Source organism: Eurosta solidaginis, chromosome 5 (genome assembly GCF_040869045.1).
Source record: "Eurosta solidaginis isolate ZX-2024a chromosome 5, ASM4086904v1, whole genome shotgun sequence".
Taxonomy (NCBI): Eukaryota; Metazoa; Arthropoda; class Insecta; order Diptera; family Tephritidae; genus Eurosta; species Eurosta solidaginis.
In genome coordinates, this window is record NC_090323.1 from 251,711,845 (window position 1) to 251,730,117 (window position 18,273).

Here is an 18,273-nt window from a genome sequence, read left to right on the forward strand (position 1 = left end):
TTCATTTTCCTACATGGTTATTTTCCCTTATGTTGTCACCTTAGCTCTCAACTGAGTATGTAATGTTCGGTTACACCCGAACTTAACCTTCCTTTCTTGTTTATTTTATATTTATCTTAAAAATCGTGTAAGTATGTACATCTGTTCACTATATATTTCTTATCTTATACATCCGATTATTTGGGGATTAAGAACGGGATAAGATTATTGTTCAGCTCCATTCATGAAAGGTATGAAGTCTTCGGCACAGCCGAAGACAGTCCCATCCTTACTTGTTTTATTTAATCTCAGCTTACTTATGCTTACTTAAAGCTAGTCGAACGCTGAGCAACAAACCAGTCAAGTTTTGCATAGTGAAGTGTAAACATTTTTGTAAATTAAATACTAAATAAAAGCCTAGATATTCTTTATTTATATTTAAAATAATGCAGATGCGTTGTTTTTGTTTGACAGGTATGTGTGGGTGTAAAGTTTGAAAGGCAACGAGTTATTTTTGAATATTTAATAAATAATACCAACCTTCTCTTTTAACCACTCAGTGCTGCTCTCCACAATAAACACAATGGCGCACGCAGTTCCACTAGCAGAAAATGCAAACACACCTCGATTAAAACGGCAATTCGATTTTGGCTCTATATTCAATCCATCCGGCGGAGATTTCGATCTCAACCCTTTTGCTCGCCCGCAATCAAGGCGTCCTGGCCCTGGGGAACCGTTAATATTCAGCAATGATCGACGGCCGCAGACAACCAGTACTCCAATAATGACAGCTGAAACAACAGCAACACCACAACAACAACAACAGTCATCGAACGTTCAACAAAATAATAACAACAACAGCAATACAAATACTGACGCGAATGTTGTGTTTATAAATAATCGTCCTATGATTGCAACAATAGCACCATTCACTGCACCAACCACTTCATCACCACTATTTCTTAACTGTTTTGGTAATTGTCCAACGACCTCGGAATATAATCCCATCTGTGCGAGTAATCAGCAACAATATCAGAATCCACAAAAGTTCGATTGTGCACGACTTTGTGGAGCGGGTAAGTGATAACTTCTGCTAAGAGAATGATGAGTACGTGTTTAGAAATATGGAATTGTGAAATCCGTGTTTTTATTTTTAAGGTTTCTTTTGGTTGGGCTGTTTTTGAAGGGGTCACATAGTCAGTTACCTTTTTGTTTTGTAATCAACTTTGCTCACAACTTTGCTTGGAGGATAGTTCATATATCGACTCGTTAAACACAACTACAGACTCACATGCATCTATCTGTACGTTAGAGTGGTCCCTTAAAATCAATTAAAAAGTTTTTTATTAAGTTTTACTTCTTTAAACTATTATACCTTACAGTTAAAGATATGCGCCTAAGTTTTAAGCCATTAAACTGTTTAAGCAATTTTTCAAACTCTTACACACCAAATTGGAAGCCTCTCAATTTACTACTGTATTTTTAAATACAATTCGCGTTAAATTTTAAATTTTTTTGAACAACAAGTCTAAAATCTCAAGATTGTTTTAAAGCATGATTCAATTACTAGAGGCTTGTTCTCCAATGATGACAGATCTTTGACACTCCCAAGTTGAAAAATCTGGACAGGTTGCTTTTACGGAGTAAGGAAAACGGGGAATAATTCAAAACCCTTCAGTGAAAATTGTAGTAGAAAAATATCTTTGGTAGTATATTAGTAGTGATAATAAATTTGTAAAAGCCAACAGGTTTTGGGGGAAATAATTAATTTTCTACTAAATATTTCGTGAATTATAAAGTTATGTAGGTTTGGTCATTCTTTCAGAAATTGTTTGAAGAATGCCGTACGTTAGAATTTTATTCAAAAATGCACTATCTCAAAATTTGTTTCAAAAACTCCCTAAGTTCAAAGTTCAAAAGAGGAAGTTAATGAAAAGCTTTCTGAGATGAAGCGTTCTTCAATCTACCTCTGATATAGGGCGGTTTTGTGACAAATCGGGAAATTTTTGAAAAATATTTTGAGATAGCACGATTTTGAACAGGCAGCCGATATGGGGTGATACGCTACTCCGCAGCCGCAATGAACTGACAAAAACAAAAATAAAAGAAAATGGCTTATTGTCTGAGAACTTTATATTCCTACCTTGACTTTGAGAGAAGAGTTAAGCTTTTGTGCGGTCCTGCTACGCAGGGAGTATTCACCTTTCTATTCTGAAATTTCGGAAAGATCTTTTCCGTTAAGTATTCATTGAAGCGTTCCGGATAAACCGTTAATTTAGAATATTCGGAATACGTTCATTTGATACTACCTCACGAGCTCCGAATATATCAAATAAGTATATACATAATATTTCAAATACAAACCGATTCTCCAAATTCTTAAATGGAGACGAATATTCCGAACATACGTAATTAATAGAACAGAAGGTCGACTTTTAATATGCGCCCAAAAATATTCAGAGAAGTGTCAAAAGACGCGTATTGATCTCGGTAACAATAATTCGAAGGCGGAAATAAAAATTTTAGCCCGTTTAAAAGATATTGTCGAAAAACCGAAAAATGTCCCCGGGTTGCGTTGACGGCCTTCAGCCGAGTTTATAAAAAATTACCCTGGCCGGTTCACCAATGAGGTGGGTTCAAAATTAAATGTGTGCAAAATCCCTTTGGACACAAAATCTTTTTCAGTGCACAAAAACATTACAACAACCACATGAAAATTGCCAACTTCAACTGCAAATATCTCCGGACAGAGATACAATTTCTCTTTTCCGCCTTCGGATTATTGTTGTCGAGGTAACCTCTCTCGATATTTTTGGACGCGTATTAGCAGTAGACTCCTGTTCTACACTTCTACCTGAATAAGTTGACATGCCCAATGAGTACATTTCGTTATGGCATCTCCAATATCTACTAATGACATTTTTAGGTGAATCGATTTAATAGTCGAGGTTTTGACACTAAACGATGAATTTTGAATTAGTTTAGGTTTCGTATATTCATAGGTTTACGAAAGTGCACGATTTCGTGGTGCCCTCACTTTTCATAAAATTACCTATGTTCAATGTTCAGCCATACTTATAGACGAGGCATAGTTAATAGATTCACAATAAAATTAAAAAAAAAAATTCTAAGGAATTATGCAGTTCAGTACTTATCGGGCATTTGTAAACTGATTGCTTCCTATTTCTACTACTAATATTTTTCGAAAATTCGCAAAGAAACAACACAGTTAACGGATGTCAATTCGATTTGGGAGCAAAATGGCTGCAATTTTCAAAAAATGTGTCTGTCGAGCAAACCTCTTGTGATTAAATCATGGTTTTAAAATAAAAACGACCGACAAGTTCAATATTGGCGTTGAAAGTCTTTTAATAAAAATTTCAGTGGCGAAAAGGGTTTCTTTTTAACACGCTTGTATTAGCTCACTTGTATGTATGCTTGTTTGTAACACTCTAGGCTGGGCGTGCAAAGGAGAGTTAGACCCATCTAGGGCAATTAGCGGCGGTGGTTAAAGAACTCGCTACAAAACGAGTTGTGCTTAATAGCGGAGACACGACCCTCTGTGCTACGGTGCTTTCAACATCAAATATCTAAGTGGATTGTGGATTTTAAAACTAAATATTTAAAATCGTGTTTTTTTTAGTTTTTTAAAATATATTTATTATTCACAAAATATTGTTATACATATTAAGTGTTAAGTATATGTTTTGTTACATGGATTTGATAGCACACTACGAAACCTGTTAAAGGATCGTACTTTGTGTACTTTCTTTTAAAACAAGTTTAGATTTCCCGGGTTTAAAATTGAAGCCAAGTTGAACCAAATTTGGTTTGGTCATAAAACAATACAATAAAGTTTCAAATTCGGGCTCAAACTTTTAACAATGCACGGCCAAAAATATAACATTAATTTCAGCCCCTATTGGAGACAGTCAAGGCGTGTCATACAGTAGTCAAGGTTTAGCGAAGTCTGAATGGTGACTTAGAAAATTTACCCCTTTCTTTCATAAAATATCAAATAGGTGTATGAGGCTCTAAAAATAAAGAGGAAATACAAGGCGCAATATACCTCCGAAGATTTCGGTCAAACTTCTCTGCCAATTAGCGATGTGCTTCTACGTACTACGGGACGGGAGCTACATGTTTTATGCCGACTCAAAACGGCATTTGAAGAGCAGTTGAATTTTCGCTGGGAAGCTTGTCATGGTCGAGGGGCGAATCCGATTTGAAATGTCTTTTTCTGATTGAGACAACTTTTTTCTAAAGTTTTTGATTTAGCTTTTGCCACACCTTAAACCCAGGACCTGTGGTGTGGTAGGCAAGCACGCTACCACCGCACCGCAGCAGCCGTTATGAAGCTGCTATATTTGGAAAATTGTATGGAAATATCATTTTAAAATAAAAATTTCTATGACTGCAGCTTTAATATATAACAGGCATAAATTATTGTACATTTGTAATGATTCCGTAAATATAGTAATTTTAACCTATGCTCCGTCACTATTATTCCAGAAATTGTTGATACCGGTACAACTGTCGTCTCGAATATTGTCGACTAATATTATCGCAAGTAGTTGTAGGGAATTATTGTTACCGTTATTATTTTTTTCAAATATACTGATACCACAACTTTTATAATTGTAATCATTGTTACCGTAACTGTTGTAACAGTGACCAATGCTGTGATAACAAATGTTACCGTAAGTATCTATCGTTAACTACCGTTGTTGTTGTTGGTGTTGTTGTAGCAATAAGGACACTCCCCGAAGGCCTTGGGGAGTGTTATCGATATTGATGGTCCTTTGCCGGATGCAGAGCCTGTACGTTCAGGTAAGAAGCACCATTAAGGCACCAGCCCGACCATCTCGGGAACGATTTAGTATGACCACATGAAACCTTCAAGGTCATAACGCCCTCCCACCCCCTAGATCCATGAGGAAGTTGGGTTGCGCTGGCAACAACTTGACAGACAGACCGGCCGCGTGTATATTTGTTGTTTGTACTTGGTTTTTATATATACTTGTAATTTTATGTTATAGCAATCACAATCAGTTTGTTAAATATGTCAGACATTTTGTGGAAATTATATTATTCTTTTCTGAACTTTGTATCGAACACAATTATAACTAAATAAATTTCACTGCGATATTATATAATTACAAAAGGTTATGGGCGATAGCAAGAAAGACTCGTCTCATGGAATCTTGCAATTTCATGGTAAAAATTTTGAAAACTGGAGTTTTCGCGTGCAACTACATTTAGATGCACTGGACCTTCTTGAAGTCATAAAGGAGGCTCCTCCGGCAGAGCAGAACTTGGCAGAGCAGTTCAGCAAAAAGGATAAGAAAGCGAAATCAGTTTTGGTCAGCTTAATTGCCGATGAATACCTGGAGTATGTTCGAGAGAAGGAAACATCCAAAGAGATGTGGGCAGCATTGGAATGCACTTTTGAGAAGAAGTCTGTTTCGAGTCAGACATTGGTACGTAAACAGTTAGCCAATTTAAAAATAAAGAAAAGTGATTATTTACGCAAACATTTTCTGGTTTTTGATGAGCTTATACGTAAACTCAAATCGTCCGGAGCAACTGTTGCAGAGAATAATGTTGTTGGGCAATTATTTGCAACCTTACCCGAGGTTTATGATCCTGTTGTTACAGCTCTTGAGAATATGAGCGAAGCAGAACTTAATGTTGATCTGGTGAAGCAGCGGCTTTTAGCAAAGGAAGCTAAACGTATAGATCGGGAAGATGGGCAATGTGATGTTGATAAAGTTGCAGCATTTTCTGGAGAATATAAGAAATTCACTGGGGTTTGCCATAGATGCAAGAAGCGGGGCCATATGAAATTGCCGCAAAGCAAAGCCAGCGCGGCATCGAGCTTCAAATCAGTATGTTTTATGACTTCACTTCTATCATCTACTAAGCGGGAATCTTTGAGAAATACTGTTGTTTTTAAGATTGACTCTGGGGCGACTGTTTTTCTACATCGGAAGATTTACAGAATTCGGTTGTTATTAGTGTAGCAAAAGAGAAGCAATGTATCCAAGCTAGTTCGGTGGGTTGTATTGATGGTTGGTCCAATAGTGCTTTTGTTACCATTAAGGAAGTTTTATTTGTCCCAAATCTTCGAGATAGCTTACTGTCAGTTCCAAAACTGACGTCTGTAGGAATAACAATAAGATTTTCTGGTGATGTTGCGTTTTTTCAAAAGGGAGGCGTAACAATACTGAAGGCATATAAAAATTGAAATATCTATGAAATGCAGCTGGATTGTAAAAGGGAGTCTCATTTGAGTAAAATTGATGAAAGTACTTGTGGCATAAACGAATGGGTCACGCAAGTGATAGTTCAGTTCAAGATCTTGTTCAAAATCAAATGGTTCGTGGCTTGGAAACATATATGCCGGTTGGTTTCTGTGATGTATGTATTCAAGGAAAGCAGTGCCGAAGTTCATTTAACGGTAGTCGTCCAACATCATCACGTTCGCTAGAAAGGATTCATACAGATATATTCGGTCCTTTTGATCCGATAACATGGGATGGGTACAAATATTTTGTAAGCTTCATAGACGATTTTAGTCATTTCGCGGTTATATATTTAATTAAAAAGAAATCGGAAGTTTATGAAAAGCTAGTTGAGTACGAAGCTTTGGTACCGTCAATGCATACTATCTCTATTGCAATGATAACTGTCGATCAAGGGCCTGAGTATATGTCTTAACAAGCTATATCCTTCTTGAAACAGAAGCGTATTCAAATTCAATGCACTATAGCTTATTCGCCACAGCAAAATGGTGTCGCTGAACGATTCAATAGAACACTTGTTGAAAGAATAAGGGCCATGCTAATCGAAAGCGGTATTCCAAAGATGTTTTGGGGCGAAGCAGTGCTTGCCGCATATTATATTCTAAATAGAAATCCTTGCTGAAGTCTTAATTTAAAAAAAAAACCCCGCTGAATTATGGTACAATCAAAAGCCTGATGTATCCAAACTAAGGGTTTTCGGTTGCAAGGCATTTGCATGGATCCTTCAACATAAATCGAAGAAACTCGATGTTAAATCCATTGAGGTTGCTATGATGGGGTATGCTCCTAACGGTTATAGACTGTGGGATATAAATAAAGAAAAAATTGTAATAGCAAGGGACGTTCGTTTTAACGAACTCATGTATCCATTCAAACTACCAAACAAATCATCTGATGAGGACAGGAACTATTTGCTCGTTGACGTACGTCATCAGCAAGAGGGGGAGGAAGGTGAAATTTATGCTTATTCCTCTCCTGACAAAATTAACGAAAATCAGTATAGAGATGACGGGAGTGGCTGTCCTGAAGATGATGTGGAAGATTCTGATGTTGGTGAATATTCTTATTATAGTGAAAATGGTACTTCCAATATTCAAGAAGACGAATCACAGACTCACTGAAGTGAAAGATTCAAAAATAGATTTATGCAATATATTTCTGGGTATTCAGCAATTTTGGATGCCCCATGTGAACCACTTACATACGCAGATATCGAAAATAGGTCTGGCAAAGAATTGTGGATGAAGGCTATCAATGAAGAGCTAAACTCAATGAACGAAAACCGTGTTTGGGAATTAGTTCCACATCCACCTAATGTTACGTTACTAAAATCAAAATGGATCTTTCGTGTGAAGGAGGATGCTGATGGAAATCCAGTGCGTCACAAAGCGAGATTGGTTGCGAAAGGTTTCTTAGAGAAGGCTGGTGTTGATTACGAAGAAACGTACGCTCCTCTGGCAAAGTTGACAACTGTCCGCATTGTGTTGGCGATCAGTTGCAAAAGGGTTACTATTTACACCAACTAGATGTAAAAACAGCATTTTTGTACGGCACTTTAAAAGAAGACATTTTTATGGCAGTTCCCGAAGGTTTTGAAGCATCGGAGGGATTGGTATGTAAACTTCGAAAATCGCTTTACGGTTTAAAGCAAAGTCCTAAATGTTGGAATGAGAAATTTAATTCATTTTTGTTGGCAAATGGTTTCTAACATTCTAAGCATGATTACTGTTTCTATTTTAAAATTTCTGCTACTAACGTATTATATCTAATTTTATATGTTGATGACATACTCATTTCTGGAAGTAATTTGGAAGTAATTGAACAACTGAAAAAAGAGCTTGGCAAAATTTTTAAGATGTCTGATTGTGGTCCCTTACGATACTATCTTGGGACAAAAATTGATTATGAGCAGAAGAGCGGTGTTCTCAAGATGAGTCAAAGAAGCCATATTGATAGAATATTGGAAAAATTTGGAATGACAGATTGTAATCCTGCAAAAACACCAATAGAGAAAGGTTTGCAGATGTCGCTAGATAATGGAAAACGAACTGAAAAACCATATCGTGAACTCTTAGGCAGTTTAATGTATCTGATGTTAAGTGTACGTCCAGACATATGCTATCATGTAGGTTACATGGGTAGATTCCAACCACAACCTAGTGAAACCCATTGGCAGGTATTGAAACGAATTGTCAGATATCTCAAGAGAACAAAGAACTTAGACTTGGTTTACAAGAAAGCTAATTGTTCAGAACTTACAGGCTATGCAGATGCTGATTGAGCATCAGCCACATTAGACAGAAAATCAGTAAGTGGTTTTGTATTTTTCGTATATGGCTGTCCGATATCTTGGGGAAGCCGAAAGCAAGCAATAGTTGCAACATCGTCAAGTGAAGCTGAATACATTGCCTTAAGTCAAGCAATTGCGGAAGGGTTATGGATTCGAGGTGTTTTGACCGATTTAAATATTATAACTGCGCAATCACCAGTACTGATGTATGAAGATAACGCAGGCTGTATTGCGATGGCAAAAAATTCAGAAAGTAAAAGATCAAAGCATATTGACATCAAACATCATTTCATTCGTGACCACATTACCAGAGGAAATGTCAAATTAGAATATATTAACACTCAAAATCAAATAGCTGATGTATTTACGAAGTCTTTGGATTACAGAAGATTTACACAATTGTGTAAAAGTCTAAACTTATGTGATTGAGAGGGGGTGTTGTTTGTACTTGGTTTTTATATACTTGTAATCTTATGTTATAGCAATCACATATCAGTTTGTTAAATATGTCAGACATTTTGTGAAAATATTATTCTTTTCTGAACTTTGTATCGAACACAATTATAACTAAATAAATTTCACTGCGATATTATATTGTTACGAATATTAGCAAAACTAAGGGGTGCTGCTATCTCTAAGCCGATGCTAAGCAGTGACGCGAATTCACATCAATAATTCAATCATAATGTATCTACATAAACGAAACAATAATTGCGTCTACACATATGTACCATGTACGTATACGAGCAGCGGAGAGTCAATGCACAAACACATGCATATATCTGAGATACTCCTGAAAGTATGCAAAAAGAAAAGCTATAAAATTGTGCAATTGTAGTTACAGCTGAGAAGTTTGAGAGCTGATGGACTAGTAGATTCTGGAAAATGCGAACGTTGAAATCAAAGAGTATAAAAGGCAACAAGTGTAGAGGCGCTGGAATTTAGTTTGATTTGAGATTTCGATTATGACGCTATCTAGCGAGCAAGAGCAGTATTATTTTGAATAGTAGAGTTTCATTTGAGCTATCAATCAGTTTGGTTATTAAGCAAGCTATTCGTTGCAAAGTTTCAGTGTTATTGTGAAGTACTTTAATAAAGGCCATTTTGCATTATTACATATTGGAGTTATTTATTCAACAGTTTAGTGATTCGAACTTATCAGAAGGGCAAATAAGAGGATTTGCAAGTAAATTCGTTACAATATAATTACAAAAATTTCAAGCCTCCTAGCCCGCTGGTAGTAAAAAGAAAATAAACAAAAGGCACACTATGCCTGCACGGAGATTAAGATCGAACTTCCCTTCCAATTTGAATCGTTCTTTTTTTATTTAGTTGTTTCCAACAAATTGGTGAGACGGGACCTAAATCTTATATGCATCTGAAAGGCATGTGAATTTTCCCTGAAAAGCTTTGCATGGCAGAAATGCACTCGTAGTGTTTTCCAAATCACTGCAGAGAAGCGCCCGCGCTTAGAAATGCTTGTTTTTAATTTGGTTCCCCGGGCCTTGAGCCCAGGAGCTTCTGTATAGTAGGAGAGTACGCTACCATTACACCCCGTCATTCACCCACGGTTACTATAACTAATATGCATAACCATAATTACACTGAGCTATCACATCTGCATAACAAAATATATCTAAGAAATAACTGACTGCTTTTCAAAATTTTTAGTCTTTGCTCTTGGCGACCCCAGTGATAGTCAAAATCATAGGTCTCCAAAAATTTTAAGTTAATACCCTTTCGCATACCCAATGAGAGCACAATTGTGCTATGGAATACTGACCACGGGTCAAAATACACAATTTTGACGACATAGCTGCATTTGTAACTAATTTAGGACCATACAAAGTTTGACCGAATGTTATCGCCTTCCGCGCTGTGACTCAGAAACGGTTTAGCGCATAAAAAAAATTTGCAAGCAAGACTTTTGGAGAATTTGATGCTGGACCAGCCGGAACTGAGAGCATCAGGGGGCGGGATATTTCCGAAAATCTAAATTTTGCGATGTTAAACCCCGGTTATCTTAAGACATTCACTGATAATTTTTACATAGGGAGGTCTATAGCTACCTCAGTTATTTTATAACGTTACAAGCTACCGTAATGCGATTTAAGGAATAATATGATGTGTGCAAATAAATCTGGGTGTAATAAATACAGAATATTATAGTTACACTTGCCTATATGCGCACATAAATCAGTATATTAACGTAATTTTTATTTTTTATCATTCGCAGATATCCAAATTGTACGACGAGGAAGCTGTGCAGGTTTATTCCCAATGCAGCGTGGATAATAGATTTAAGTGATATCCTTATAAATGAGACATTCGTTTAATAATAATTTTATTTGGACATATGAAGTGCTGAATATTAAAACCCAGTTAGGGCACTCACAGCAACATTTTGTATTAGAATATTTCAAGTTCATCATATTACCAGATGATTGGTGTGACCAGGGCTGTTCAAAAATTTGTATATTTAAATGCAAATCACAATACATATACAAAATTATATGTACACTGAAACTTGTTTAAACTGAAAAAAAAAATATTAAAAGAATTTTGAATAAATTAATTTTGAAAAGGAATTAATGAATAAAATTTGGATAAAAACTTTTCTCAGTGCTAAAATTTTTTTGAAAAATTTTGAGGTGTCAATTTGATAGTGTAAATTTGATAGTGTAAATTTGAATATCATAGCGAAGTGCCTTGGTTTCATATGGAAGTGCTTTTTTTTGCACTTTCATATAAAATTCATGCATAATACCCTTTCGCATACCCAATGAGAGCACAATTGTGCTATGGAATACTGACCCCGGGTCAAAATACAAAATTTTAACGACATAGCTGCATTTGTAACTAATCTAGGACCATGCAAAGTTTTACAGAATGTTAGCGCCTTCCGCGCTGTGACTCAGAAACGGCTTAGCGCATAGAAAAAAATTGCAAGCAAGACGTTTGGAGAATTTGATGATGGACCACTTTATATGTGAGGACATATGGGAGTGCTATGAAATTTGTTTTTTATATTCAAAGTGAGAGTTTGTATCTGTGCCTATTCTTCAGGGCAAAACAAAAACAAAAGTGCTATAAGCGTAAAGGGGTTGAGCAGCTCTGGATGTGACCTTTATAAATGTATCAACATTTATTTATAGAAAATTTTAAACTATTAACATATTACGGATATTCCCTCTGTCTGGAAACCATAGAATACGTAGAAAGTTTTCCATTTACCTGTCAAAAGTTTTCAACACACAACAACAAAATACATTTGTGAAAAATTTTTGTTCACGCGCTGGAAAATTAAAAAAAAAAACCCTAATGTACATACATGATAGCTTAATTATGTGGAAACGGAACTGAATTTGCTGAATAATATTTATTTCTCCACGAAAAATAATATACTTATGTAACTAAATCTGTAATTTATTTATCAATTTTAGTAAAATTTGTGTATATGTATGTATATGTATATGTAGGTACATTAGGCGGGTTGAAAAATTTGCAAAAGAATATCCCTCAAATTTGAAGTTATATAAAGAAAGACTACTACAAATTTTGTATATCCTTCCAACAGTGGCGTAGTGCGGTTAAACTGGTTTACAGGAATATTCCCACTTACTCAGTTTTAGCAGCTAATCGCCTTTAAGCTCCTTAATGTATGTTTTTTATTTTTACAAAACTATAGAAATTGACTATGTTAAACCGTCCAGAGCTCTAAAGGACGTTAGATGAAATTGGTTACTTCCCACGGTCAAATAAATCACACATGCATTTTGATACTAAATATTAAATAACCAAGTTCCAAAAAAAAAAACGATTCAGGCTGCTTTTAGAATGTTCAAAACAAATAAAAATGTATGTGCCGAGGTGATGTTGCTTTATATTCAGGGGCGGTATTTTGAAACTTTTTTTTTGTATCTAATGCATTTGTCTAATTTACATACATGATTAAATTTATGTGCCTACTTTAATATGTAGTTCATGTTTTAGTGTTAGTCTGTACTCCATAAGCATTGCGATACCTGTATACACCTTAATGTACATATTTGTGTTTATTAATAAAGATATTTATACAAATTTTAAGAATTATCTTCCTTTGAATTGTCAGAAATATGCCAACATGAAGAATATGGAATGCATTCCGTTGGCCGACCCCTCATACAGGCGAGGAAGGAAGACGACACACCCTTAGTTCACTGGCATATGCGGACGACATTGGCATCATCATCTTAACAACCCTCGCCGGAGGATTTGTGAAGAAGCGGAAATTATGGGTTTGATGGGCAGCGAGGACAAAACGTAATCTGCTGCCATGAAGCAAAGATCCAGTCCATTTGCGTCATGAAAACACCTGCACTGTTGGCAGCCATGAATAGGAAAACACAAAGTAAAAATGAGTCACGCAGCTTTTAAAAAACAAGTAAAGGTGTATAAGTTCGTGTGTAACCAAGATACTAGAATATAGGTTGTTCCACTTTAACGCATGCGACATAAACTGTGTTAGTTGTCAGAAATACAACTTGTTAAATGCTGAAGTCTCTGACCTTTTTACTTGGGGAACAACCTTGCAAGCCACTGATAGGAAGATTATGCAAAAATACCAATATAATCGAGAACATTTCTTTTTTTAATTTTAAAGTAGAAGTCCTCACAGCGGAGTGGGTGCCGTCCTCTTCTTCTGCTTCTTTAGGCGGGTTCCTATAAAAATACTTATATGGTTGTGGCATCATCTTTCATTCGCAATAAATGACTTAGCTAACGTAGCCGCTGTGTTTTAATTCGCTGTACTATGTTGGTGTCTCATTAAGACTCGCCGTCGTCGACACATATAGGCCCATAAATCTTTCGAAGAACTTTTCTCTCGAACACTCGCCTCTTCTGATGCTGTCATGGTATGTGCTTCTGCACCATATAGAATGACGGGTATAAAAAGTGATTTGTAGATCATGATCTTCGTTCGCTGACAGAGGACTTTATTATACAATCGACTACTCAGTCCAAAGTTACATTTGTTGGCATGATTGCATGATTCAATTACTAGAGGTTTGTTCTCCAATGATGACAGATCTTAGACACTCCCAAATTGAAAAATCTGGACGGGTTGCTTTGCCGAAGTAAGGAAAACGGGGAACAATTCAATACCCTTCAGTGAAAATTCTAGTAGAAAATTATCTTTGGTAGTATATTAGTAGTGATAAGAAATTTGTAAATGCCAACAGGTTTTGGGGGAAATAATTAATTTTCTACTAAATATGTCGTGAATTATAAAGTTATGTTGGTTTGGTCATTCTTTCAGAAATTGTTTGAAGAATGCCGTACCTTAGAATTTTATTCATAATTTTTTTCAAAAACTCCCTATATGAGCATAAGTTCAATGCATTTTGTCATAAGTGGGAGTTAATGAAAAGCATTCTGAGATGAAGCGTTCTTCAATCTAACTCTAATATATGGCGGTTTTGTGACAAATCCTGAATTGGGAAATTTTTGAAACATATTTTGAGATAGCACGATTTTGAACAGGCAGCCGAGATGGGGTGATACGCTACTCAGCAGCCGCAATGAACTGACAAAAACAAAAATAAAATGGCTTATTGTCTTAGAACTTTATATTCCTACCTTGACTTTGACAGAAGAGTTAAGCTTTTGTGCGGTCCTGCTACACAGGGAGTATTGATCTTTTTATTCTGAAATTTCGGAAAGCTCTTTTCCGTTAAGTATTCATGGAAGCGTTCCAGATAAAACGTTAATTCAGATTATTCGGAATACGTTCATTTGATACTACCTCAAGAGGTCCGAATATATCAAATAAGTATATACATAATATTCCAAATATAAACCGATTCCCCAAATTCTTAAATGAAGACGAATGTTCCGAACAGACGGAATTAATAGTACAGAAGGTCGACTTTTAATACGCACCCAAAAATATCCAGAGAAGTGTCAAAAGGCGCGATTGACCTCGATAACAATAATTCGAATGCGGAAATAAAAATTTTAGCTCGTTCAAAAGATATTGACGAAAACCCGAAAAATGGCCCCGGGTTGCGTTGACGGCCTTCAGACAAGCTTATAAAAAATTAAACTGGCCGGTTCACCAATGAGGTGGTATGAGGTAAATGCGTGCAAAATCCCCTTATACACAAAATATTTTTCAGTGCACAAAAACATTACAACAACCACAGGAAAATTGCCAACTTCAACTGCAGATATCTCTGGACAGAGATACAATTTTTCTTTTCCGCCTTCGGATTATTGTTGTCGAGGTCACCTCTCTCGATATTTTTAGACGCGTATTAGCAGTAGATTCCTGTTCTAGACTTTTACCTGAATAAGTTAACATGCCAAAGGAGTACATTTCGTTATGGCTTCTCCAATATCTACTAATGACATTTTTACGTGAATCGATTTAATAGTCGAGGTTTTGACGTTGAACGATGAATTTTGAATTGGTTTCGGTTTCATTTCCTCTCAGGAAAAGGAACTAAACCTTCCCACAAATCGAAGTACAGACCACAAGCGTTATTTTCCTGCACGTTATTTCAAATTTCGGAAAGGCATTAATGTAGTATTTTTTTATGATAATGAAAAAATCAGTGCCGCAGATAGGTCAAGCAGCAACATTTCAATTTATGAGTGTGAGTTTTGTCAAATGCGACTCCATTTTGTAATATTGACTTCGACTGTCTTTTATTGCGTCTTGGATCAAAACCAGAAGAGTGTACAAGTTCCTATTTTCAAATTTTTTAACTTTCTTTTACAATAAATTTTTAGAATTTAGACTTATTGTTCAATTGCTTAAGTTTGTATTATAAACTGTATAAAATTAAAAAAAAAACAAGTAAGGAAGTCTAAGTTCGGGTGAAACCGAACATTACATACCCAGCTGTACACTTGAAATGCTATTGTTGTTTGTTTTGTTTGCTTAATAGTGTTACAAGGCTGCGCAATAATACATATATCTACATTTGGTTCTATTCTGAACTAATTTTCGTTTAAAAGAAGCAAAAGGGATACAGAGGCTAACACCTATGACCTTGAGCAGGTAATAATGCAGTTTTCCTTCAGATATGGGGATTTCCCTACTGTTTATTTTAAAATAAAAATATAACAGAACAATAAAAATACGATTGGTACAAAACTATTTTTCGCTAAGATTTAACTTAAGAAAAATATGTGTACCCAAATTTATTACGATATGTTAATTTTCCTTCGAGTTATGGCTCCCGAAACATAGAAAATTGCTTAACCATTAAAAGGGCGATGCCACGCCCATTTTTTTAATTTTAGTGTATTTCTATTAAATGTTATAATTCAATTCAAAAAGTTAAATTCTATTGATACAAATCTCTTTTTCGCCAAGATATAGCTTATTATTTTCGTCTAAGACTCTTCTTTAAAATCGTTTATATAAAAGTGGGCGTGGTCTTTGACCGATCTCGTCCATTTTTTCTAGAAATATTTCCTGCTATAGGGATAATTTGTGTACCGAATTTTATTACGATCCGTTAATTTTACTACGAGTTATGGCTCCCGAAACATAGAAAATTGCTTAGTCATAAAAGGGGCGTAGCCACGCCCATTTTTTAAATTTGAAGTGTTTCCCATTTCTTGTAATAAATCCACTTGGGAAATGAAATACCATTGGTATAAAGATATAGCTTATTTTATTCGTCCACGACACTGTTAAAAAATCTTTTATATAAAAGTGGGCTTGGTCCTTAACCGATTTCGTTATTTTTTCTTTGAAGCATTCCTTATGGTAAGGGCAAACTCTCTGCCGAATTTTGTTACGATAGGTTTAACGATTTTTGATTTATGATTAATAATATTTGTAAAATTGATTTTATCACAAGTGGGCGGTGCCACGCCCATTTTAAAAAAATGTTCCAAATTTTTATCAAGAGTCTCAATATCAGTCTACAAGTCAAACTTCAAAATTCTAGGTGTTTTATTTACTAAATAATCAGATTTTTTGGGTATTCCAAAATGTTATATATATAAAAAGTGGGCGTAGTTATCATCCGATTTCGCTCATTTTCATTACCAATCCAGGGTCCAGATAAGCTTGTGTACCAAATTTGGTGAAGATATCTCAATATTTACTAAAGTTATCGTGTTAACGGACAGACGGACGGACGGACATGGCTCAATCAATTATTTTTTTTCGATACTGATGATTTTGATATATGGAAATCTATATCTATCTCGATTCCTTTATACCTGTACAACCAACCGTTATCCAGCTGGTCAGGGGGTTAGAATATACCCGCGGTAGGTATGCCTGTCGTAAGAGGCGACTAAAATACCGGATTGGCCTGAAGGTTTAATGTGGCCATATAAATCGTTCCCAAGATGGTCGGGCCAGCACCTTAATGATGCTGTGTTACCGGAGCGTACCGGATCTGTAAACGGCAAAGGACCATCACATCGATCACTCCCTAAACCTTCGGGGAGCAACCGTATCGCTACAACAACAACAACAACAACATCCAATCAAAGCTATAATACCCAGTGTACAGGTACAGCAGGTATAAAAACATAGTAAATTAAGTTTCCAATTTAAATTGAAAGGTTCTTAAACCGCTCAGTGATTTAAAATCTACATATGCTCAAACTTTTATCCATGTGCCTAAATATCAAATATCATAACGTTTTTTTTACTTGTGGTCGCCCAGTATTTTTCCTACTGAATAGTGTACGTTTTTTATAAAAGATTAAACGCCCATTCAATTTATGTACGCGGTGTATGAGCATATCAACTTATGTTATATTTCTCTATTCCGGCCTCGTAACAAAATATTTATTACCGGCATGCCCATTTTTTTAAAAAATTTCGTTACCAATATAATACTGTTAGCACGCAAAACAGCATGTTTCTTGTTAATATTTACCCAAAAAGCAAAGTAAACGTAATGTAAGTTTATAAAAAGTTTTCTCAAATAAACACCAAGCTTATCAAACGTAGTTTTTTGTTTACAAATTGTTTAGAAATAAGCGTGCAATAATCGAAACAGCTCGTTGGTTTTAAGATTAAAAATGCAAATTTATAAGTAATGTCAAAAATAAAGCTTGTTATAAATTGTTTCAAAAAGCTTGTAATAAACGATGATTGTTATTTCAATCAGTTCAATAATATTAACATATACACATTAAATTTATATACATGCATATATAAATATCAATTAATTCTTAATTTCATGCATATATTAATTGAAGAATGGCTGCAATTCTAATGGGTTGTTGGAGAAAAAACCTGTTTTAACTCAAGACAAACGTTTTTAAAAATAGTTTTAAATTTTCTAACTTGAAAAAAATTTACAAATCTCGTCCTTTTTCGTAAACAATTACTATTTACTAAAAATCAAATATATTTAATATAGAAGACGTTTATATATCGTTTAACACAGTAAGTTTACTTTAAGTTACTTTTCAAAACATTTATAGAAATGCCTGTTCGGATTTAGTGAAAAATAAACAACACAATTTTGTATCCGTATATGTGCACTAAGCTGTCCGTTAAAAAATGTTTAATTTGCAGGGCGGAATATAAGAACTTATGGTCTAAAAATAAGCTACGCAAAATTTTACTCGAATTGGAAAGTTCTTAGAATTTGTAAAACCATTCATGTACATATATTCAGGGTGCATTAGTTTATATAAAATAATTGATATCCTTTTTTTTAATTATTATTGGCC

The 18,273-nt window shown here is 35.2% G+C and overlaps 1 protein-coding gene across 2 annotated transcripts; it reads left to right on the forward strand.

Annotated features, from left to right (window-relative positions):
* Positions 1 to 317: 317 nt before the first annotated feature.
* LOC137253210 (uncharacterized) lies at positions 318 to 12,663 on the forward strand. Of its 2 annotated transcripts, none has more exons than XM_067789748.1 (3): positions 318 to 453; positions 540 to 1,055; positions 10,811 to 12,663. In XM_067789748.1, the coding sequence occupies exons 1-3, from the start codon at positions 426 to 428 to the stop codon at positions 10,867 to 10,869; spliced, it is 603 nt and encodes a 200-aa protein (XP_067645849.1). In that variant the 5' UTR covers positions 318 to 425; the 3' UTR covers positions 10,870 to 12,663. The 2 variants fall into 2 exon arrangements, with proteins under 2 accessions (XP_067645849.1, XP_067645850.1); XM_067789749.1 differs by lacking the exon at positions 10,811 to 12,663 and adding an exon at positions 1,138 to 10,795.
* The last annotated feature ends 5,610 nt before the right edge of the window (positions 12,664 to 18,273 follow it).

Coding starts and splice junctions, on each gene's coding strand:
- LOC137253210 (XM_067789748.1), top strand. CDS start 426: ATGCAGATGCGTTGTTTTTGTTTGACAG. Junction 454..539: donor GCGTTGTTTTTGTTTGACAG/GTATGTGTGGGT, acceptor TTAACCACTCAG/TGCTGCTCTCCACAATAAAC. Junction 1,056..10,810: donor TGCACGACTTTGTGGAGCGG/GTAAGTGATAAC, acceptor TATCATTCGCAG/ATATCCAAATTGTACGACGA.